This window comes from Erinaceus europaeus, chromosome 23 (assembly GCF_950295315.1).
Source record: "Erinaceus europaeus chromosome 23, mEriEur2.1, whole genome shotgun sequence".
Taxonomy (NCBI): domain Eukaryota; kingdom Metazoa; phylum Chordata; class Mammalia; order Eulipotyphla; family Erinaceidae; genus Erinaceus; species Erinaceus europaeus.
In genome coordinates this window covers 12,311,807-12,334,170 of record NC_080184.1, presented here as the reverse complement: position 1 = coordinate 12,334,170, position 22,364 = coordinate 12,311,807, and the positions used below count along the sequence as shown (strand labels likewise).

General features: G+C 56.7%; 2 protein-coding genes across 12 annotated transcripts in view; one reads left to right on the top strand and one right to left on the bottom strand.

Annotated features, from left to right (window-relative positions):
- The first annotated feature begins 2,089 nt into the window (after nucleotides 1-2,089).
- TMED1 (transmembrane p24 trafficking protein 1) lies at nucleotides 2,090-5,513 on the top strand. The gene is made up of 4 exons (XM_007525964.3): nucleotides 2,090-2,353; nucleotides 3,216-3,313; nucleotides 3,435-3,618; nucleotides 4,764-5,513. Exons 1-4 carry the CDS (start codon nucleotides 2,171-2,173, stop codon nucleotides 4,980-4,982), a joined length of 684 nt encoding a protein of 227 aa, XP_007526026.1. The 5' UTR covers nucleotides 2,090-2,170; the 3' UTR covers nucleotides 4,983-5,513.
- Nucleotides 5,514-5,803: 290 nt separating this feature from the next.
- DNM2 (dynamin 2) overlaps nucleotides 5,804-22,364 on the bottom strand; it is a 57,552-nt gene continuing 40,991 nt past the window's right edge. For 2 of the 11 annotated variants that reach the window (XM_060181739.1, XM_060181746.1), the window contains 13 exons: nucleotides 22,286-22,364; nucleotides 21,406-21,492; nucleotides 20,965-21,035; nucleotides 19,109-19,138; nucleotides 17,240-17,291; nucleotides 16,312-16,323; nucleotides 14,161-14,274; nucleotides 13,220-13,329; nucleotides 12,840-12,951; nucleotides 11,108-11,272; nucleotides 9,230-9,462; nucleotides 6,716-6,967; nucleotides 5,804-6,495 (listed from right to left, as the gene is read on the bottom strand). The exon at nucleotides 22,286-22,364 is cut by the window's right edge and continues 60 nt beyond it. In XM_060181739.1, the coding sequence (XP_060037722.1) occupies nucleotides 6,426-6,495; nucleotides 6,716-6,967; nucleotides 9,230-9,462; nucleotides 11,108-11,272; nucleotides 12,840-12,951; nucleotides 13,220-13,329; nucleotides 14,161-14,274; nucleotides 16,312-16,323; nucleotides 17,240-17,291; nucleotides 19,109-19,138; nucleotides 20,965-21,035; nucleotides 21,406-21,492; nucleotides 22,286-22,364 (1,387 nt within the window). In that variant the 3' untranslated portion in view covers nucleotides 5,804-6,425. The remainder of the gene's footprint in view (nucleotides 6,496-6,715; nucleotides 6,968-9,229; nucleotides 9,463-11,107; nucleotides 11,273-12,839; nucleotides 12,952-13,219; nucleotides 13,330-14,160; nucleotides 14,275-16,311; nucleotides 16,324-17,239; nucleotides 17,292-19,108; nucleotides 19,139-20,964; nucleotides 21,036-21,405; nucleotides 21,493-22,285) is intronic. The other 9 variants (XM_060181740.1, XM_060181741.1, XM_060181743.1 and 6 more) reach the window with 9 other exon arrangements.

The following is a 22,364-nucleotide window of genomic DNA, read 5'->3' as shown; positions in this document are numbered from 1 at the left end:
TGACAATAAAATATATAAGTATATATTTTAAAAGAGAATGAGAAGGATACCGGAGAAAGAGAGAGAGAGCGATAGGAGAGGCCCCACAGGTCTTATCCAGCACCAGTGAATTTCCCCCCTTGCAGATGGTATAGCCATGCCGCGGAGTATTACACAGCCCTGTAAAGGGATGAAAGGGCTGGGCCGATGGCTCACTCAGCTGGGGCATTTGTTTCCTCATGGGCATGACTCGGGTTTGAGTCCTGTCCCCACTGCACTGGTGTGAGCTTTAGTGCTGTGACTTCCTTCCCTTACAAATTTCATCCTCTCAACTCTGGCTTCTGGTGGTGCTAGGGACTGAGCCCAGGGTCCCGGAGCCCCAGGCAGGAGAGCCGTTTTGCAGAACCCCTGCGCTGACTCCCATTCGGGTGCTGTAGTTTCTTTTCTGTCTTTTCTCATGCCTGCAGCCCCGGTTGCCTCCCGGCATCATAAGAAAGACGCCTCCGCACTAGGGGCAGCTGTTGGAGCTGTGCTCTCTCTCTCTCTCTCTTTCACATTATAGCTGAGTGCAGAAGCGGCCAGGGAGCAGAGAAATCATGCGTGTGCGTGGTCCTGGTGCCACCAGAGGTCAAACACGGCAGGCGGTAGTGCAGCGGGTTAAGCGCAAAGTGCAAGGAGCAGCGTAAGCATCCAGGTTCGAGCCCCTGGTTCCCCACCTGCAGGGGAGTCGCTTCCCAGGCGGTGAAGCAGGTCTGCAGGTGTCTGTCTTTCTCTCCCCCTCTCTGTCTTCACCTCCTCTCTCCTTTTCTCTCTGTCCTATCCAACAACAATGACATCAATAACAATACAACAACAAAGGGACAAAAGGAAATAAATATGAAAGAAAGAAAGAACGAGAAAAAACAGAAGCCGGACAGAGTTTTCACATTGTCTGAGGCCAAGGGAGAGGGTGCTGTTGTGGTGAACAGCTGGGGGCGAGGGTGGGAAGGAGGAAGAGAGAGCTGGAGGGCCAGGCCTTGAGTTTCTTTTTGAGCTGGGGCTGCTCTTGTGGGGAGGAGAAATGGAGGCCCGCGGGCGCTTGCACAATGGGATGAATGTCCCAACAGCTATAGAGCTTTTCACTGAAAAACAATGAAGCAACAGGAACTGAACCGGAATTAAAAAAAAAAAAAAAGAAAAGAAAAATTCACGCGGGGCCAAACTTCCCAATCGGTGAAGCAGGGCTGCAGGTATCTCTCTCTGTCTCTCTCATTCTCTGTCTCCTCCCCTCCTCTTGTTTTCTCGCTGGACCTAGCCAACATAAATAAATAAATAACAAAAAATTATTTTAAAGATTTAATTTTTAATATTTACTTATTTACTTATTCCCTTTGTTGCTCTTGTTGTTTTATTGTTGTTATTATTGTTGTTGTTGTTGATGCCAAGGCTTAAGTTTGATACTTTGTGGGGGGTGCAGGACAGAATCAAGCCGTGACTTTTGCGGTGGTGGGTAGGGATCAGGCAGAAGTTTGAGACTTTGTGCCTCTAAGGTAAAGTCAAGCCTCATGTTTGAGGCTTTTGTGGGTGCAGGGTGGGATCCAACCCCAGTTACTGACTTTTGGCTCACAGGAAAGGGCCCAACTTGAGTTTGAGACTTTAGGGGGGATGGGGATTCGAACCTGAGACTACGCTCAGAGTAACCCAACGGGGACGGGCTTGGCCCCGCCTCCACTGGGACAGTTTACGGGCGGGGAGCAGGGTCAAGCCCCGCCTCTATTTTGTAAGACCCGCCCCATTCAAGCACAGGCACGCGCGGTGTATTCTGGGAAAACCTTAGTTAGGGCTGAAAAGGACCTCACCGCCTTTCCCCTTAGCAGTCTTCAATTTTCGCCTGAGATAAAAACAGGAGCGTGCGACCTCCCCCCCACCCCGGGTTTCAATTTCATTCACTCCCCTGATATTGACGAAGAGTTAAATGCTACCCCGGATAACCACCCTGGAGCAAGCGTGTGTTGTCAGGGCGCGTCAGGCATCTCTCTAGGCAACCAGGCTCTCAGGGGGGAGCGTGTGTGGGGGGTCCACTACTCTGTGCTCCGCTGCTTTTCTTTGGCGGGCAAGCGCGGGCGGCCAATGAGCGCCGCCCAGGGGAAGACTGGGCGGGGTCAGCTCTTAAAGGAACCGCCGCCAGCCAGCAGACCCGAGGGTGACCAGGATGATGGCGGCCAGCGCGGCCCTAATACTGGCCCTCTGGCTGCTACTGCCGCCGCCGGGGGTGGCAGGGGCAGGGCCCCCGCCGATCCAGGACGGCGAGTTCACGTTCCTGTTGCCGGCGGGGAGGAAACAGTGTTTCTACCAGTCCGCGCCGGCCAACGCGAGCATGGAGACTGAGTTCCAGGTAGACCGAGTGCCAAATCGCAGAGGGGGAGGAGCCTGCCCGCCAGAGGGCGTGGCCATGTAAATGAGAAGGGTGTGGCTATGCAGAGCAGAATTGGGGCTTGACCATGGGGTGTGGCTATGCAAAGGAACGGAAGGAAGGCCAGAGAGACCTAGACTAGAGCTAGACTGGACTAGGCGTGGTCAGGATAGGGCAGGGCTATGCAAAGTAGACAGGGGTCTGGCCAATAGGGTGGGGATATGCAAATGAGGCAGGCAGGCTGGTCCGCAGGTGGTGTGGGGGCGTGGCCAGTGTAGGGCGCAGCTTTGTAGAGATTGAGGGTGCTGGCCAATAGGGTGAGGCTATGCAAAGGAGATGACTTTTCATTCTGATACAGGATTGGGCTAGGGGTGGGGGCGTGGTGAGTGCAGGGCGGGACAATGCAAAGTGGAGAAGGGACTGACCTGTAGGGAGGTTTTATGCAAAGCAGAGTGGGCGTGGTCCTGTGGGACAGGGTTTTGAATGTGGAGAGGCCTGGGCACTGTGGCTGGTCAGGGGCGTGGTTATCATCCGGGGGCGGGGCCAGGGTTGACAGCCCGGAGGCCAGGACTGGTGGGCGTGGCTTGGCTGCAGGAGGATTTCTCATTGGTTGATGCTCCAGGGCGGGCCCCCGGGGCACCGAGGGGGCGTGGTTGGGTGGAAGCAGGTCAGCAGGTGTTCTAGGAAACTGGGTGGGCGGGGCGTGGGTCTGTCTGGGGGTGCAGGTGTGGTTGAGTCCCGTAATGCCCTGTCTGCAGGGGCCGGAGATGACTTGTGTAGCCTCGCCTGACCCTGATGGACCCCAGGCCCTCCACCCCACCCCCCTGTTCTTACCTGCCCCCAGGTGATCGGAGGCGCAGGGCTGGACGTAGACTTCACCCTGGAGAGCCCCCAGGGCGTCCTGCTGGTCAGCGATTCCCGCAAGGCAGACGGGGCGCACACGTGAGTGGAGCCCGGGCTTAGGTTACAGCCCTGCCCTCCCCCGGCCGGCCTCGGGTTACTGCCCTGGCTCAGGGTCAAGGCCATGACAGCGTTCTCTCTGTCTGTCCGCCTGTCTGCCCAGGGTGGAGCCCACTGAGGCTGGAGACTACAAGCTGTGCTTTGACAATTCCTTCAGCACCATCTCCGAGAAGCTGGTGTTCTTCGAACTCATCTTTGACAGCCTGCAGGAAGATGAGGAAGTAGAGGGCTGGGCAGAGGTCCTGGAGCCCGAGGAGATGCTGGATGTGAAGATGGAAGACATCAAGGTGGCCCCTGGCTTAGGGCCACCGCGTCCTGTGCTTCCACTTCTGCCAGGCCCCACAGCCTTGCTCCACAGTGGTGCCTCCGGCACTTAAAAAGAAAAAAAAAATATATATATATATATAACATTTTCTTTATTAATGAGAGGGATAGGAGGAAAGAATCAAATACCACTCTGGGACATGTGCTGCTGAAGATTGAATTCAGGACCTCATGCTTGAGAGTGCCATTTCCGGGACCACAAATATATATATTTGTATTTTAATATTTAATTTAAATATCTTATTAATGAGAAAGATAGAAGGAACCAGACATCAGCCTGGCACATGTGTTGCCAGGGATTGAACTCTGGATGTCATGCTTTTTTTATTTTAATATTTTTTATTTATCTTTATACTGGATATAGACAGCCAGAAATCAAGAGGGAAAGGGGAGATAGGGAGGGAGATTGACAGAGAAACACATGTAGCCCCACTTCACCACTTGTGAAGCTTTCTGCCTGCAGGTGGGGATGAGGGGCTCAAACCTGGGTCTGTGCGCACTGAAATATGTGAGCTCAACCAGGTGCTTCACCACCTAGCCAGCCCTGAGCGGGGGGCTCCCTGGGTGCTGGGCCTGGTGCTGAGAAAGGAGAGAACCCACAGCTCTGCCCACCCTCCATGGGCTCCCTGGGTGCTGTGCCTGGTGCTGAGAGAGGAGAGACCCCACAGCCCCGCCCACCCTCCATGGGCTCCCTGGGTGCTGTGCCTGGTGCTGAGAGAGGAGAGACCCCACAGCCCTGCCCACCCTCCATGGGCTCCCTGGGTGCTGTGCATGGTGCTGAGAGAGGAGAGACCCCCACAGCCCTGCCCACCCTCCATGGGCTCCCTGGGTGCTGTGCATGGTGCTGAGAGAGGAGAAACCCCACAGCCCTGCCCACCCTCCATGGGCTCCCTGGGTGCTGTCCATGGTGCTGAGAGGCTGAGAGAGGAGAGACCCCACAGCCCTGCCCACCCTCCATGGGGCTCCCTGGGTGCTGTCCATGGTGCTGAGAGGCTGAGAGAGGAGAGACCCCACAGCCCTGCCCACCCTCCATGGGCTCCCTGGGTGCTGTCCATGGTGCTGAGACGAGGAGCACCACTATGACTTGGCCTCCCCTGACCTCCTCCAGGAGTCCATCGAGACCATGAGGACGCGGCTGGAGCGAAGCATCCAGGTCCTGACACTGCTGCGTGCGTTCGAGGCGCGGGACCGGAACCTCCAAGAAGGGAACCTGGAGCGTGTCAACTTCTGGTCGGCGGTGAACGTGGCGGCCCTCCTGCTCGTGGCGGCGCTGCAGGTGTGCACCCTCAAGCGCTTCTTCAAGGATCAGCGGCCGATGCCCACGTAGCCAGCCACCACAGGCCCAGATAGGAGGCTGGGTCATAGCCGTGGGGGTCCCCCGGGAGAGATTCCCCCTTGCCAAAGGCAGAAAGCACTGCCCCCTTTGTTGCCAAGTTGGGGGGGGGCGCGGTGGCGTTCTGCGACAGCCCCTGCGTTTTCTGGAAGCTTCTAGAATTGTGCCTTAGCCGAGTCTTCCAGCCTGTTCTGGAGCGAAGCCACAATTGCCACCCCCTGCACCTGGCTCAGCCTCTGGGGGAGGGGGGTGGCTCCTGCCAGGTTGTCACTTAATTCGGCAGCGAGGGGCTCCAGGGCCCTTGGCCCAGCCAGCACGCACGCACGGGGTGGCTGGGAGTGAGAACGGGTACGGAGAACCCCTTGTTTGGCCCATCTCGCAGGCAGGGAGACACCCCCCCCCCACCACGGGCTGAGGGGTGGCCTCCTTAGTCCCCCCCTAGCTTGCCTGGGAACCTTCCAGAACGGAGGGTGGTGACCATGTGGCCTCGGGCACCCTGATTCAATAAATCTTGGTTGGAAAGACTGTAGTGCCTGGTGATTTGGGGGTTCAGGGATACCAGTTGGCAAACGGATATGTGTATGTGGTGGGGGTGGTTCTGGGAAAGGGAGAAGACATATATGCCAGCAGTGGAGTTTCCTCTGGTTCCTTGCCGCTTCCCAGGTGGTGCCAGGGCCCACACCCAATGAGCGAGCTAGCTCCCAGGTCCATTCTTGACGGATGAAGGGTAGGAAAAGGCCTCTCCTCTAGAGCCTGCTTACTCCCCACCCTGGGCCCCCCTTGAAGCCAAAACAGAAAAGGCCATGTGGAAGCACTTTAAGCTTTTTCCCTTTATTTTAGTTCATTAAGATACAGGGCGCAGGCACTTATAGTGGTCAATCTGAGCAGGGGGGCGAGAGGCTGCCCGGGGGGGGCTCAGTCCCCCCTCTGTCAGGGGAGGCACCCCCCCAACCCTCCACTCAACCCCCAGCACCTCTGGAGACGCAGGGCTTAGAGGGAGCGAGGCTGGGAGTGGGGAGCAGATAAGAGGCACCTCTGGTGACTGGCCCAGAGCAGGCAGATGGGTACTGCTATTGGGCCTCTGCTGAGACAGGGTCCATTTCTTGCACCCCAACAAGGGCCGGGTCCCCGGTGTCCATGAGGTTGGTGACCCAAGCTTGCAGGCGGGAGACACCCTTAGACACAACGTTGGGTCCAGATAGTTCCCTCCTCTGGACCCCGTAAGGCCCCGTCCCCACCCTCCCCAAAGTGCAATAGCCCACTGCTCTGTCCGGGGGGCTCAGGGCCCCCCCCCAATTCAGTGCTGTGTCCAGCTGCAGAGGACGATCGTGGTTAGGGGAGTCAGGGGCCGCTCAGGGAGTGGCGACTGTGACGGGGGGGGCTAGGCCGCCTGAAGTTCCTGCAGCTTGGGGTGCACTGGGAGGGGCCCCCCAGGGTCTAGTCAAGCAGGGACGGCTCAGCGGGGCGGATGATGGTGGGCCGGTTGGGTGCGGCGGGGGGTCTCCTGCTGCAAAGAGAAGGGCAGATGTGGGGTGTGTGTATGGGGGGGACCCTGTCTGTGGTCACCCCCAACCCCCTGGGACCTTGGGAAAGTGGGTGGGAGGACAGAGCCTGGCTCATGGGTACGGAGTGCTGTGTCTCTTCCTTGCAGGGGCACCTCTAGGAAGCCCCATGGCCTCTCTGGGCCTGTTCCTCCTGCCCCGGCCCATGGGAGGGGGTTTGCTTACCTCGGCACTCCGGGGGGAATTCCAGGGGGGACCCGTACAGGCCGAGACGGGACTTGAGGCGGTGCTGAGAAGGGGTCATTGTTGGCGAACACGCTCTGGGGGCCGGGCCGGGATGGGATGGGGGGCGCTGAGAATGAGGGTGCCGGCCCCACGGGCATGGGGATGAGGGGGGGCCCTGGGGTGGGGCCCCTCACGGCCGGGGGTCTGCCTGGGGGGTGTACACTGGACACTTGGCGGCGCTGCGGTGTCGGGCTGTGGAGGGAGAGAGACAGGGAGCTGAGGGGCAGGCAGGAAAGGGTCCCCCAGAGCAGGAAAGGGGGTGCTGGTCAGTCCCCAGGGACCCCAAGTCATGTCTCCTACTAAATCCTCACTCCCAGCTAGGTCTCCGGCCTCTGAATGCCAAGGTTTTTTTCTTTCTTTCTTTCTTCTTTTTTTTTTTTTTACCAGAGCACTGTTCAGCTCTGGCTTAGGGAGGTGTGGGGAATTGAACCTGGGACTCTGGAGCCTCAGGCATGAGAGTCTCTTTGCATAACCATTATGCTATCTACCCCTGCCCTTTCTTTTCTTTTTTTAAATATGTATTTCTTCCCTTTTGTTGCCCTTGTTGTTTTATTGTTGTAGTTATTATTACTGATGTTATTGCTGCTGTCGTTGTTGGCTAGGACAGAGAGAAATGGAGAGAGGAGGGGAAGACAGAGAGGGGGAGAGAAAGACAGACACCTGCAGACCTGCTTCACCGCCTGGGAAGCGAATCCCCTGCAGGTGGGGAGCCGGGGGCTCGAACCGGGATCCTTACGCCGGTCCTTGTGCTTCAAGTTTCGTCCGCTGTGCTACTGCCTAGCCCCCTTTTTCTTTTCTTTTTTTTTTTTTTTTGACACCAGCATAATCGCTGGGGCTCGATGCCACCACTACAAACCCACTGCTCCTGGAGGCCATTTTTATTGATTTTTTTTCTATTTCCTTATGCCAGAGAGAAGCCGCGAGGGAAGGAGACAGAGAGAGAGAGAGAGAGAGAGAGAGAGAGCTGCAGCCCTGCTTCACTGCTTGGGGAGGCTTCCACCTGCAGGTGGGTACTGGGGACTCAACTGGGAGTGCCACCACCTAACACCCCCTGCCCCCAGTTTTACTTAACTTAAATTCTATTTATTGCATTCTTGGACAGAGCCAGAGAGAAACAGAGGGAGAGGGAGACAGAGAGAGGCAGCCCTGCTCCACTGCTGTGAAGCTCTTCCCTGTGGGTGGGGACCCAGGGCTTGAACCTGGTCCTCCCTCATACGCTGTAGTGTGTGCGCTCAATCAGGTGTGCCACTGCCGGGGGGCCCATTTTATTAATTAGTTAATCTTGCCTCCAGGGGTTTGCTGGGGCCCGGTGCCTGCATTATGAGTCCACTGCTCCTGGAGGCCATTTTTTTCCCTTTTGTTTAACATTGTTGTTACTATTATTGCTGTTCTTCTCATTGTTGTCGGCTAGGACAGAGAGAAATGGAGAGGGGAATGGAAGACAGAGAAGGGGAGAGAAAGATAGACACTTGCAGACCTGCTTCACCGATTGTGAAGCAACTCCCCTGCAGCTGGGGAGCCGGGGGCTCGGACCGGGACCCTCTGCACTTCACCCTATGTGAGCATAACCTGGTATGCTAACATCTGGCCTCTTATTTAAGTGACGCCCCGCAGATGGGGAGCCGGGGGCTTGAACTGGGATCCTTATGCAGGTCCTTGCGCTTCGCGCCACATACGCTTAACTCGCTGCGCTACTGCCCGCCTCCTATTCATTTATTACTGCGTACAGACAGAGAAATTGAGAGGAGTGGGGGAGACAGAGAGGGAAAGAGACAGAGAGCTACCTGCAGCCTGGCTTCAAAACTTGTGAAGCTTTCGCCCTGCAGGTGGGGACCAGGGACTTGAACCCGGGTCCTTGTGCGCTCACTATACTGTATGCGCTTCATCAGGTGTGCTGCCACGTGGCCCCCTGCCCTGTTTTCTCTCTTTCTTTCCTTCCTTCCTCCCTTCCTTTTCCTTGTTTCTTTCTTTGTAGGGCCAGAGAGACAGACCCACTGACCCTGAGCTTCCTCCAATGTGGTGGTGGCCGGGCTCCAAGCCCAGGCAAGGTGGGTGCGTTGTCCCAGGGGGGCTGCTTCCTGTGCCATTCCCAGTCCTGTCTCCATGAGGGGGGGCTCCCTTCACCTGTGGTGCTGGGGGGGGGCCCGGGGATTCTGCCCCTCTCTGTCTCCCCCACTCCTCTCAATTTCTCTGTCTGTATGCAGTAATAAATGAATAGGAGGCGGGCGGTGGCGCAGCGGGTTAAGCGCAGGTGGCGCGAAGCGCAGGGACCGGCGTAAGGATCCCGGTTTGAGCCCCTGGCTCCCCACCTGCAGGGGAGTCGCTTCCCAGGCGGTGAAGCAGGTCTGCAGGTGTCTGTCTTTCTCTCCCCCTCTCTGTCTTCCCCTCCTGTGTCCATTTCTCTCTGTCTGAGGACCGAGGGGGAGGAAGTAGGGCGCGCTGAGGGGCCCCCACCTGTGGGCGCTGGCGTTCTGCAGCCAGGTGTCATCCACAGGTGGCGGCACCGGCGTGGACACGGTGCTGGTGCTGATGTCCCCGATGATGGCGAGCGCCTCCTTGAGGGCGTGGTACATCCGCAGCATGTCGTCGCGACGCTGGGCCTGCTCTGCCGACTCCTCCATCAGGCTGCCCTGGTCGGCCGACGAGTACAGGTAGGCCAGCAGCTCGTGGTGGATGAAGGCCTTGGTCTGGAGGGACACAGGGACACAGGCATCAGCACTGGCAGCTGGGAATCAGCTAGAGAGAGAGAAGGGCCGGCGGGGTGGGGGCAGTGGGAGAGACGGCATGGAGGTTCTGTGAAAAAGACTCCCCTGCCTGAGGCTCTGGGGTCCCGGGTTCAATCCCCAGCACCACCAGAAAGAAGCCAGAGCTGAGCAGGGCTTTGGGTGAAGAAAAAAAAAAAAGGTACATATGTAAAGAGTTTTTAGAAATCAACAAGATCTAGGAGACAATGTGATGGTTTTGCAAGTAGCCTCTCCTGCCTGAGGCCCTGGGGTCCTGGGTTCAATCCCCAGCACCACCATCAGCCAGAGCTGAGCAGGGTCCTTCCTAGCTGAAGGAAGGAAGGGAGGGAAGAAGGTAGGAGGCAGGCAGAAGGGACAGAGAGAAAGAAGAGACAGAGAGAGAGAGACACCACAGTTGAGCCATTTTGTTGGCTCAAAAGGTACATTTTGAAAAAGAACCAGATGTCACTCTGGTCCATGTGCTGCTGGGGACTGAACTCAGGACCTCATGCTTCAGAGTCCAATGCTTTATCCACTGCGTCAAAGGTACATTTTTTACTGATGATTTTTTTAAAAGAAAAATTGATGTATATATATTTAAGCTTACTTACTTATTTTTAAATATTTACTTGCTATTTCTTCCCTTTTGTTGCCCTTGTTTTTTTTTTTCCTCCAGGGTGATTGCTGGGCTCGGTGCCTGCACCATGAATCCACCGCTCCTGGAGGCCATTTTTCCCCCTTTTTGTTGCCCTAGTGGTTGCAGCCTCGTTGCGGTTATTATTGCCATTGTTGACGTTGCTTTGTTGTTGGATAGGACAGAGAGAAATGGAGAGAGGAGGGGAAGACAGAGAGAGGGGGAGAGAAAGACAGACACCTGCAGACCTGCTTCACCGCCCGTGAAGCGACTCCCCTGCAGGTGGGGAGCCGGGGGCTCGAACCGGGATCCTTACGCCGGTCCCTGCGCTTTGCGCCACGTGTGCTTAACCCACTGCGCCACTGCCCGACCCCCCCTTGTTGTTTTTTTTATTGTTGTAGTTATGATTGATGTCGTTTGCTGGGGCTCTGTGCCTGCATTATGCACTGCTCGTGGAGGCTATTTTTTCCCTTTTATCGTTGTTATTGTTATTGCTGTTCTCATTGTTGTTAGCGAGGACAGAGAGAAATGGAGAGAGGAGGGGAAGACAGAGGAGGAGAGAAAGACAGACACCTGCTGACCTGCTTCACCGCCTGTGAAGCGACTCCCCTGCAGGTGGGGAGCCGGGGGCGTGAACTGGGATCCTCATGCGGGTCCTTGTGCTACACCCGACTCCCGATGATTGGTTTTTATTTGAATGATACAGAAAGACAGAGACATCAACAGAGATGAACAGACAGAGCCCAGTACCCTGCTCACCTCTGGCTGCTGGTTCTGTTGGGGATTGAACCTGGGACCTCAAGAGCCTCAGGCAAGAGAGTCGCTTTGTTCTGATTATTAATATTTGTTGAGAGAGACAGAGAGGCAGAGATAAAGGGAAAGAGCCTGCGGGCCTGGAGCTTCCCCCGCCCGCCCCCCGGTGCTGGGGGATGAGTGCGGCAGGATAGGACGCCGAGTCCCGCCCGGGCCACTCACGTTGTTGATCATAAGATGCATGATGGTCTTTGGCATGAGGTCCCGGATGGATTTGTTGATGATGGCGACGTAGGAGTCCACGAGGTTGCGGATGGTCTCCACCTGCCGCTCCAGCTGTGGGTCCATGGAGAACGTGTTCTCCTGCACCCCATCTTCGCTCTCGGTCTGTGGGGGGGGGACAGCAGGGGAGGTGGTGAGCGGGGGGGGGGGCCGGAAGCTGGCACGTGCCCCCCCCCCCCCCGAATGCTAGGCCCTGCCACCCCGGGATCGGGGCTCGAACAGGAGCTTCTTCAAGTTCCATTTCCTGTATCACATGGGCTGGAGGGAGGCCCGGCATCTGTCTATCTGTCTGTCTGTGTTTCTCTCTCTCGATTTTTTTTTTTTCTTTTTAGCCTCCAGGGCTGTCACTGGGGCTCAGCACCAGAACTATGAATCCACTGCTCCTGGGGGCATTTTTTCAAATTCTATTGGCTAGGACAGAGAGAAATGGGGGGGGGGGTGGTGGAGACAGAGAGACAGGGAGACAGAGACACCTGTGGTCCTGCTTCACTCCTTGTGAAGTGACCTCCCTGCAGATGGGGAGCTGGGGGTCCAAACCCAGACTTAGTATCATGTGTGTTTAACTGGGCCTCCCTCTCTCTCTCTCTCACTCTACCCCCATATCTCTTATAAACACAGAACTTGGGAGTCGGGATGTAGCGCAGCGGGTTAAGCGCTCGTGGTGCAAAGCTCAAGGACCGGCGTAAGGATCCCAGTTCGAGCCCCCGGCTCCCCACCTGCAGGGGAGTCGCTTCCCAGGCGGTGCAGCAGGTCTGCAGGTGTCTGTCTTTCTCTCCCCCTCTCTGTCTCCCCCTCCTCTCTCCATGTCTCTCTGTCCTAGCCAACGACGACGACATCAATAACCACAATAATAATAACTACAACAACAATGGAAACAACAAGGGCAACAACAACAACAACAAGGTTCCCTGGCTCCCCCAGTCCAGTGGTTTCGGAGCTTGAACTTGGGCCCTTGATAAGATGCTCTACTGGGCTGATAATCTCTAGACCCACATCAATCCTTTTCTTTTTTCCCTCTGCCCCCCTTTAAAAAAAAATTCTCTTCTTCCTTATTACCTTTATTTACTTACTGGATAGAGACAGCCAGAAACCAAGAGGAAAGGGGGCAGGAGAGAGACAGAGACAGAGACCCCTGCAGCCCTGCTTCACCACTTGCAAAGCTTTCCCTCTGCAGGTGGGAACCCGACGCTCGAACCCAGGTCCTTGCGCATTGTAACACGCGCGCTCAATCAGGTGCGCCACCACCCGACCCCAAAATTTACTTTCTTGTATTTTATTTATGTATTTATTATTGGACAGGGACAGAGAGAAACTGAGAGGGGCAGGGGGAGACAGAGACGGAGAGAGACAGAGAGACACCTGCAGCCCCTACTTCACCACTTCTGAAGTCTTTCCCCCTGCAGGCGGGGAGCAGAGGTCTCGAACCCGGGTCCTTGTGCATTGTAACATGTGCATTTAACCAGGTGCGCCACCGCCTGCCCCCTCCCCCCCTTCCAGATTTTTCCAGAACCCCGCTCAGCTCTGGCTGATGGTGGTGCTGGGGATTGAACCTGGGACCTCAGAGCTTCGGGCAGGAGAGTCTCTTTGCGGAACTACTGTGCTGTCTCCCTTTGGATCGGAAGTGACCCGGGTTTGGAGGTGGCGCTACCCCGGGCAGGGGGCTCCCGCTCACCTGGTCCTTCTCGGGGTACACGCCGGCTCGGAGGAAGGAGGCCTTCCAGCTGTCCACGTCCTCTTGGGAGTCACAGGCCAGTTCAATCTGCCGCAGGTCCTTATACACGTTTCTGGGGGGGGGGGGGGGCGCAGAGGGGCGGGAGCCAAAGGATGGGGGGGTGAGGGGGCCACCGTCCTCTGTCCTCCTGACTCCCTTACCCCCCCCCCCCCCCAGCTAGACCTGAGCAGTCCCCTCTGCAGCCACCAGCTGTGAGCTGGGTCTGGTCACTCCTTCTGCCTAGAACCCTCTCTAGCTCCCGCTGGTTGGAGGTGGGGTGGGGTGGGAGCTCAGTTAGTTAGTTCCCTTTCTAAAGCGGGTAGTGGGGCTGGGGCCCTCACCTCTGCTCTGTGTTGAAGATGGCAAAGACGTGCTTGTTCGACATGAAGCCCTTCTCCACGTCCCGGATTTTCAAGTTGTCCAGAGGCAACATGTATTTTTTCTCCTTCTCCTGTGGGTGTGATTGGGGTGTGTGTGTGGGGGTGTGTGGGGAGCCTCTGGAGAGGCTGGCTGAGGGGCCCCCGACGCCCCCTTGCATCGGCGGCCATGTTGGAACAGGGGTCAGGACAGAGCGTCAGCGATGCCATTTTGAAAACGGGCCTTGCTGGACACCGGAGGTGATCTGGGACTGGGAACGCCCACGGGGATGGAGGTAGGCACCCTGGAGGACTTGGGGGGGAGGGGCGTCATCCCAGTAGGCTGAGCACTGGACGTGCAGGCCTGAGGACCCAGGGTTCAATCCCGGGCAGCGCATATGCCAGAGTGATACGGATTCTCTCTTTTCTTCTCTCAATAAACACATCTTGGGGGGGGGTCTGGGGAGACAGCCCAGGGGTTCCAGAAAAGATACTCCTTCTGCCCGAGGCTCTGAGGTTTCAGGTTCAATCCCCAGCACCACCAGAAGTCAATAGCTGAGCAGGGCACTGGCCGATGCTTCCAGTGAATGACTTTGCTTTGTGTGGTACTGAGCAAACAAATTCTAGGGCGATTCAAGCCCAGGGGACCATGACAGAACCCTGCCGGAGCAGGGGCCGCCACAGCCTCAGGTCTCCCTCCAAGTGGGTGCCGGGCCTCTGAGCTGAGCCCCCCACATGCCTCTGGCAAGACACAGACGCCCTACCAGGACAGCCATCCCTCTGGCCTTCCAGTGACTTCTGCTCAGGGCCAACGTGGGTGGATTATTCTACAAGTGGTACGCAGGCTGAAGTCACTTCTGCTCCGCTTCGCAGATGGGTAAACTGAGGCCTGGAGGGGCCAAGCCGCCTTCCGACCCCTCACTCACCTCCTCGTCCTTGTACCAGGACAGGGACTCCGCCGTCAGCACGAACCAGTACTCCTTGGAGCCTCCCTTCATGAGGCTGATGTTATTAATGGTCAGCCAGCCTCTCCGGATCACCTGGCGGGGTGGGTTCCGTGAGCGGGGGCAGGAGGCCACCCCCACCCTGTGCCTTAGCCCCGAGGCCCCCTCCAGACCAAGGTTTCCAGCTGTGCTTTGCCCCAAGCAATTCCCGTCGCGGCCACCAGGGGGCACCCAGCGCGCACACAGGGAGGGTCCGGTGTGGGGAGCCGGGCATGCAGGGTCAGGGCGCGAGCACAGGAGGGGCTGCCCGTAACTGGGGGGGGGGGGGTCTTTCTCTTCACTACGGGGAGCTGGTGTTCTGTGGGTTCGTCTGCTGGGTCCAGTTCTGATGGGGACCGGGGTCACCCCAGCGTCTGAGCGCATGAGGACTTGGTGGGGGTGGGAGGGTGGCTGAAATTCCCACTGGGAAAGTCGGGGAACCCCTAAGGCGGGGCAGGGGTCGGTCTGCCCACTGCTGGCTGCAAACTCGTCTGTGGGTGGCTGGGATTTCTGCTGGACGGAACCCAGAGTCGGGCTTCTGGGCCAGGCGAGGCCCAGGATGGCGCCAGTGGGTGGGAGCGGGCCCGGGGCAGACGCAGCAACAGGCCGGGCCGGGCCTTGGTCCCTGGGCCCCACCCCCCCCCCCCCCCCCCCCCCCCCCGCCTCAGAGGCCAAGCATCTGGACGCGGCACGGCCGGCCCTGTCGGAAGTCGCGGGGGGGAACCCTCTGCCTTGGGTCCAGTGGGATAATGGGACCTGTCAGGGTGGGGAATGGGGGTGGTGACAGGTCTCGCTCTAGGTGCCAGCTCTGGACCAGGGAGCCCATACCCAACCACGGAGCTTGTGGCTGACTGACAGCTGGGGGCGGTGGGGAGGGCTCATGCCAAGGGGTGTTGGGAGACTTGGGCACTGAGCCGACTCTACCCCAGGGGGCGCCATCCCATGGTGACTCTTCTGGGGGGGAGGGCTCTGTGCTGCGGGGTGCACAGCCACAGGCATGCAGGCACAGGAAGCAGGAAGCTGGATTAGTCATTTCCTGGGTGACAAGGGGGGTGGGGGGAGGGCTGGGCCTTGGGGTCGGAGCGGGGTAGGACTCAGATCAGAAAAGAAAGAATGAGGGCGCTCTGGGGTTCAAGCTCCAACGTTTGGGGCCTTTCTGCACATTTTACTTTTGGGGGGACATAGAGGGGGCATGGGGTGGAGGAGGTGGTGGTCAGCACTGGAAACTTATCCCAGAGGTTTTGAGAAGGTTAGTACCCCCACCCCAGGCTCAACTACCCAGACGGAGGACAGCTTGGGAGGTTCTTAGTCCCCAGATGTGAGCATGGGACACACTCGAGGGGGCGGGGGAGAGGGCAGGTGACCTAAGGCAGGGATGGCAAATACTTCATCCTGTGGGGGAGTGGGGGGTGAGCTGCCCAGAGCACTGTGGGTAGAGCCCAGGGGCAAGGGGGATAGAACAGCCTCATCAATAAGGCTAACTGATCCCCTATCTGCCAGGGAGCAGGAGGATGAGGGCCACATCTTAGACTGTGTGCCTCAATCGATCCAGATCTGTCTCTCACTCATGTCAGGGCCTGGGGCAGAGTCTGGAGGTGCTTAAAAGCCAGAATACTAGCATTGATGGATTAATGATGTCTGCCACAGGCAAGGGCAGGCCAGTCTTGATTAATGATGTCCACTGCAGGCAAGTCCCAGGATTGATTGGTGACGCCTGCCGCAGACAAAGGCAGGATGACCAGGATCGATTAGCAATGTCTGCTGTGGGCAGGGCAGCTCGCACCAGGGACCATTTGCAGGATCAATCGGTGATGCCTGCCAGGAGGGCAGCACCCAAGTGGCCAAGTTCCAAAAGGGCTCAGAGTGCCCCCCTACCCAGGGCTGGAAAAATGAAGTGGCGGTCAAGTATGTGCCATCCCTGATCTACAGAAAGCTGGGTCCGGCTGGGCATGGTAGGCATCCGGGAAGGTGGCCACTGGGTTAGTGTGGGGGGCTCAGCTGTTAGTTGTGGTGTTACTTGGCGGAGGGGGGGGGACGGGGGAGTGGGGTCTCCTCCATCGAAGCTGGGTTCTCTAAGGCTCTGTGGGTACTTACCAAAATCTCCCCCTTTGAAAATGCAAAGTTAAGGTGGTGGGTGGATCAAAAGAGAAACAGGAGGGAGAGAAAGATGGGGGGGGAGGAGAGTGGGAAGGGAGAGGTAGAAAAAAAGCAGCAAGAAAGGCACGAAAAACAAACAAACAAACAAAAGGAGAGAGGAGCAAAGAAACAAAAGGACATGCTATTAATAATATCCATGGTGTTAATATGATTTCTCAGTCATGATCATTCCCCAAACAAACAAAAAATAATAATAAAGAACAAAAAACCAAAAAAGCAATGACATACAGGTATTAATTTACAGCAAGCACAAAATAAAACAATAATTTTTTTGGAAAAGAAAACAACAACAACAAACCCCTCAAACATGCAGTGGTTATGTTCATTTTGTCCCAGGGTTCGAGAGCCGTGCAAGATCAAACAGCCAAGCGAACCCCTGCCTGCACCCCTCCACACCCCACCCCTAAACCCTAGCTCCACGGATGTGGAGAAGTGGGGGAGATACGGCAGTAAATTGGGCAAAGACACCCAAGTACAAAACAAATTTTTTATCATCACAATTTTTTTCTTTTTTTCTTTGGCTAAAGGTGGTGCAGGGGGATTGAACCTGGGACCTTGGAGCCTCAGGCATGAGAGTCTGTTTGCATAACCATTATGCTATCTATCCCCGCCCTACCATCACAATTTCCAAGGCCCCCTAGTAACTAGCCTTGGAAGCATTTCTGTCTCTCAGGAAGCTTCCACAAGAAGTTAGGGTGCCTATGTCTATGTGTATGGGGAAGGTGCTTGGGTTAAGGTGGGGATCCCAGTGGACGGGGCTCAAGTTCCCAACCAGGTCCACCTGCCCTGGCCACTCAGGGCCCTAGTGCCCTCCTGCCAGCAGGTGGCACTGTGGGCAAATGGGGAGAGAATCAGGGTGACCTACCTGGTTGGGGATGGCCCTCTTCTTGTTCAGCTGGGTGCTTCTCTGCTGGGCACTACAACCAAAGCACAGACAGGGGTTCATGCGGCCAGGGGCCCTCAGATCGGGGTTCTCTGTCTCAAGGATATTGGGGGGCAGGGCGTGTAGCAGCTTCAAGCACAGAGACATCCCCTCCCACACCCTGAAAACAGCCCAAGGGAGAAAGAGGTGGCAAAGTGACCCACAGCCCCCCCCCCCCCACAGCTTCCTCCAGTACGGTGGGGAGGTGGGGGTCGGGCTCAAACCCAGGTCACACACAGCAAAGCAGTGCACTGTCCAGGGTAGCTGTTTTGGTGGCCAGAGGTGGTGGGTCTGGGGTCCTTGAGAGAGGCATAGGGTGGCAGGAAACCAGATTCTCAGGTGGCTGGGAAGGGGCCTTGCTAGACGTGAACCCTGGTACCACAATGGGAGCACCAAGGTAACAGAGGGAGCTCCATGGATAGTGGTAGTGCTGTGCTGTCAAATCTCTCTGTCTCTCTGAAGTAAAAGGGTTCTGATCTTGGGGGTATCAGGTCTGGGGAGGGTGGGTACCCAGCCAAGTGTGGGGCCCAGGTTCGAGCCCCAGCACCATTTGAGAGGTTCACCAGCGAACAGCAGTTTCTCCGTCTGAATAAAAAAAAAATCAGCCCTGGGATGGGGTGCGGTGGAGAAAGATCGGGGCTTTCTCTCAGGCGTGAGGTCCTGAGTTCCAGCCCTGGCATCGCCTCGTGGGAGGGGAAGCCTCTGGGTCTCTGTCTTTCATTAATAAATCAATCTTTTCTCTTCCTTCTTTTTCTTTTTTTAAATTGCCACCAGGGTTATTGCTGGGGCTTGGTGCTTACACTGCAAATCCTCCTCTCCCCGTGGCCAATATTCAACCCTCCTCCTATTGGTTAGGACAAAGAGAGAGATTGAAAGGGGGAGGGGAGAGAGAGAGAGAGAGAGAAAGAGACAGAGAGATACCTGCAGGCCTGCTGCACCGCTTGTGAAGCTTCCTCCTTACCTGTGCAGGCGGGGATCAGGGGCTTGAACCTGGGTCCTTGTGCACTGTAGCATGTGTGCTCAACCGAGTGTGCCAGTGTCTGGCTGACAATAAACTAATCTTTTTAAAAGATCCCAGGTTCAATCCGCAGCACCACCAGCAGCCAGAGCTGAGCAGGGCTGTCGCTCTCTCTATATCTCTCATGACAATAATAAAGTCAAGAAAATATTTATATATATATTTTATTTTCCCTTTGTTGTTATTGTTGTTGTGATTGATGTCATCGTTGTTGGCTAGGACAGAGAGAAATGGAGAGAGGAGAAGACAGAGGGGGAGAGAAAGACAGACACCTGCAGACCTGCTTCACTGCCTCTGAAGCAGTCCCCTTTTAGGTGGAGAGGTGGGGAGCTGGGGGCTTGAACCGGGATCCTCGCGTCGGTCCTTGCACTTCGAGCCACATGCACTTAAACCACTGCACTACTGCCCAACTCCCGAAAAAAAAAAATTTTTTTTGAAAGAAAGGGTGAGGAAGAGAGAGAGAGCATAGCACTGTCTCCCCCATGGGGTGGGCTGGGGCTTGAACCCAGGTTCCTGCATCTCTCTGGTACATGCAATGCTGGGGATCGAACTTGGGACCTCTTGCCTGAGAGACTAGTTCTAGGTCCATGGCACCCCTCCCCGGCTCTGTGAGTTTTTTTGCTAAGAAAGGTGTTATGGGACAGTCCTTTTTTTTTTTTTTTTTTTTTGGGGGGGGGCTGGAATGGAACCAGCCTGAGCCATGCCCCTGGGGGAGGTATTGGGGGGAGCCCTGGGGTCTTCCCCCCCACCCTCCCCACCCCACCCCCCCCATTCACACAGCAGGCAGTACAAACCCGGTGACCAGTTGCTCGGTATAGTAACAGCTGGGGGAGGGGATCCAGAGGAGAGGGGAGGGGTGGGGATGAAGAGAGAAAACAGAGATGGTGAGAGAAATGTGAGAAGCAGAGATGGGAGGCGGAGCTGTGGAAAGAGTGTGGGAGAGGACCCCTGTGCTCAGTGCCCCCTAAACCTGGGGGGTGGGGAAGTGACAGGCTGACTCCCACGAATACACTGCCAAGCGCCCCATCTCAAGTTTCCCCTACAGAGCTTCTAATCATATCCTCATCCACCCATCCATCATTCATTCATCTATCCATTCGCCCACCCACCCATCTATCCATCACCTAACTATTCCCCCACCCACCCATCCATCCATCCACTCACTCATCCACCCATCCAACCATCCATCCATCCATCTACCCACCCACCCACCGACCCATCTAGTCACCCAACCATCTATCCACCCACTCATCCATCCATCTACCCACCCATCCACCCAACCATCTATCCTTCCACCCACCCATCTATCCTTCCACCCATCCATCCATCTACCCACCCATCTATCTATCCATCCATCTACCCACCCATCCACCTAACCATCTATCCACCCACTCATCCATCCATCTACCCAACCATCTATCCACCCACTCATCCATCCATCTACCCATCCATCCACCCAACCATCTATCCATCCACCATCTATCCATCTACCCACCCAACCATCTATCCATCCACCATCTATCCATCTACCCACCCAACCATGTATCCACCCACTCATCCATCCATCCATCCACCATCTATCCATCTACCCACCCAACCATCTATTCACCCACTCATCCATCCATCTACCCATCCATCTACCCAACCATCTATCCATCTACCCACCCAACCATCTATCTATCCACTCATCCATCCATCTACCCACCCACACACCCAACCATCTATCCACCCACCATCCATCCATCTACCCATTCACCAACCATCTATCCATCCACCCACCCACCCATTCCTCTCCAGACATGGACCAGCTCTCTGGGCCACACTGACACTGCATTCTGCCCAAGGGGCTACGCAGAGACCCTCCCACCCACCCGCTGAGCTCACTGGACCCCTGGGGTTAGAGCCAGTCCCCACCCACAGGGGACAAGCTTCACGAGCAGTGGGCCACAGGTGCCTTTCCTTCGCCTCTCTCCCTCTCACACCCTTCTCAATTTCATCGGCTCTTTACCAACCAATAAATAAAAATGACAAAAAAAAAAAAAAAAGGAGTTTACAAATCAAAAACTGCAAACAAAGCTATCATGGGAGGGGGTGGGTTATGGGGATTGGGTGGTGGGAATTGTGTGGAGTTGTACCCCTCCTACCTTATGTTTTTGTTCATTAATCCTTTCTTAAATAAAAAATTAAAAAAAAAAAAAAACTGCAAACAAGTCAAAGAGTCTGTTGAGAGTGGAGGGATCTGGCAGGCTCGGAGCCCAGCCAAACTGGGGCACCACCTCCAGGAAGCCTACCGGGATTTGCAAGCCCAGGCCAGCAAGCCACCCAGGGGGAGGTGTCTCTGTCGGGCCCTGGCACTCTGACACCCTGCCCTGCAGCCTTGAACCTGGAGGAAAGGCAAGCTTTTTCGTCTTTCAACTAAGTTCAGGGGGTTCAGCCTCCCTCCAAGACACCTGCCTCCCCAATCCTTTTTGGGGGTACCCCATAGCTAGGGCAGTGGGGCCTATGGGGGTGACTGTCATTAGCCCAGAAACCCTCTGCTTCCCCCCAAGAGTGGCCAAGAAGCTCCTCTGGCCCCAGCCCCCCCCACACCCCAAAACACACAGCGCCCCCTCCAACCCTCCCCTCCTCCATTGGTCCTGGAAGGACATACTTGGCAAATCCAATGAAGTCCTCGTGGTTGGTGTTGATGTAGGACTGCTCGATGTCAATCAGGAGCAGAATCTGGGGGAGACCGGGGGTCCCCTTGAGCGGGAGAGGGTTCCAGGCTGGGGGGGGGGCCCGCCCTGGGTCCTGACCCCCCCCCCCCGCCCCAGTCCACCATGGCAGGAGAGGGGCCCTGGGAGCTGATGGAGCCCCGCCAGGAGGTGCGCTCACTAGGGAGGGCCCTGGCACCACAGGGGAAACACCCATGGAACCAGAGAAAACTCCACTGCTGGAGTCTTTCCTGAGGGGAATGGGGCTGGAGAGAGAACTTATAGGGCCTGAGCCTAGAACTTGGAACCACTGACCTTTCTCCTGGCCCAAAAGGGGCACAGTGGGTAAAGTGTTGGGGTACTTGGGGTTCCTGGGACTGGTTCCCGAGAGCCCGTACCTGGTCCTTGGTCCTCCCCTCCCGTTCCCGGATGTACGTGGTAACGATCCGTTCTGTCTCTTCTCGCAACCGGGGATAGGAGCTGAGCTGGGGGGAGGGGGGGTGCAGAGAGACGTGGTGGGTCCCACGTGGACAACATGGGTGTGGGGAGGGGGGACAGAGAAGGGGATCCCGAGTCCCCACCCGGCTCCTGTCTCCCAGCTGCCCCACCCCTACCCCACGCCAGGAGATGAGGAGGTGTGGGTGGGGGCTGGGAAGTCCCGCGAGAGCAGGAGGGTGGAGGGTGGCAGAGAGAAGGCAAGGAGGAGGTGGCGGGTGTCACTGCTGGTCCGTCCCCTCCCGCCCCGCATGGGGTGAGGAAGACACTCAGTGGGTATGGGGGCGCCCCTCAGGCCTCCCCACATAGTAGGGGGCTGTCAGGTACTCTGGGGGGAGGGTTGACATCTAAGGCTGCTCGCCTTGGAGGGAGACCACTGCCAACACTCCCGGAGTCATCGGGCCTTGGGGACAGTCACCAGGGGCCTGTCAGCCACAGGGAGAAATTGATCAGACAGCCCAGGGGAAATTGATCATTGATCACTCAGCCCAGGGAAATTGATGAGACGGCCCAGGGGAATCTGATCACAGCCAGCCCAGAAGAAATTCATATGACTGTCATAACCAGTTTCCAAAGACCCGGATGCCATGTGCTGATGCAACTTTGACATCAATCTAGAAGCCCTCCTACCGACACCCACCCCCCCTGGAAGTGTTGGGGGCTCCCCACCAAGGCAGCTTTTCCCAGAAGCTGGGGGAAACGATGGGGTGGGGAAGGAGCAGGGGGGAGCTGGTAGGGTTGGGATGGGGGTGGGGGAGGCCTGGGGAGCCCCTCTGTTGTTACCTTCTCGGCACACCTCTTAATGACGGTGGCCAGCTCTGAGACCACCAGGTCAACACACTTCAAACTCGGTTCTTTGAGT

Excerpts from the sequence above, each read along its gene's own strand:
- TMED1 (XM_007525964.3), top strand. The coding sequence starts at position 2,171 with ATGATGGCGGCCAGCGCGGCCCTAATACTGGCCCTCTGGCTGCTACTG. Across the intron at positions 2,354-3,215 it reads GCATGGAGACTGAGTTCCAG|GTGATCGGAGGCGCAGGGCT; the intron begins GTAGACCGAGTG and ends ACCTGCCCCCAG. Across the intron at positions 3,314-3,434 it reads AAGGCAGACGGGGCGCACAC|GGTGGAGCCCACTGAGGCTG; the intron begins GTGAGTGGAGCC and ends CTGTCTGCCCAG.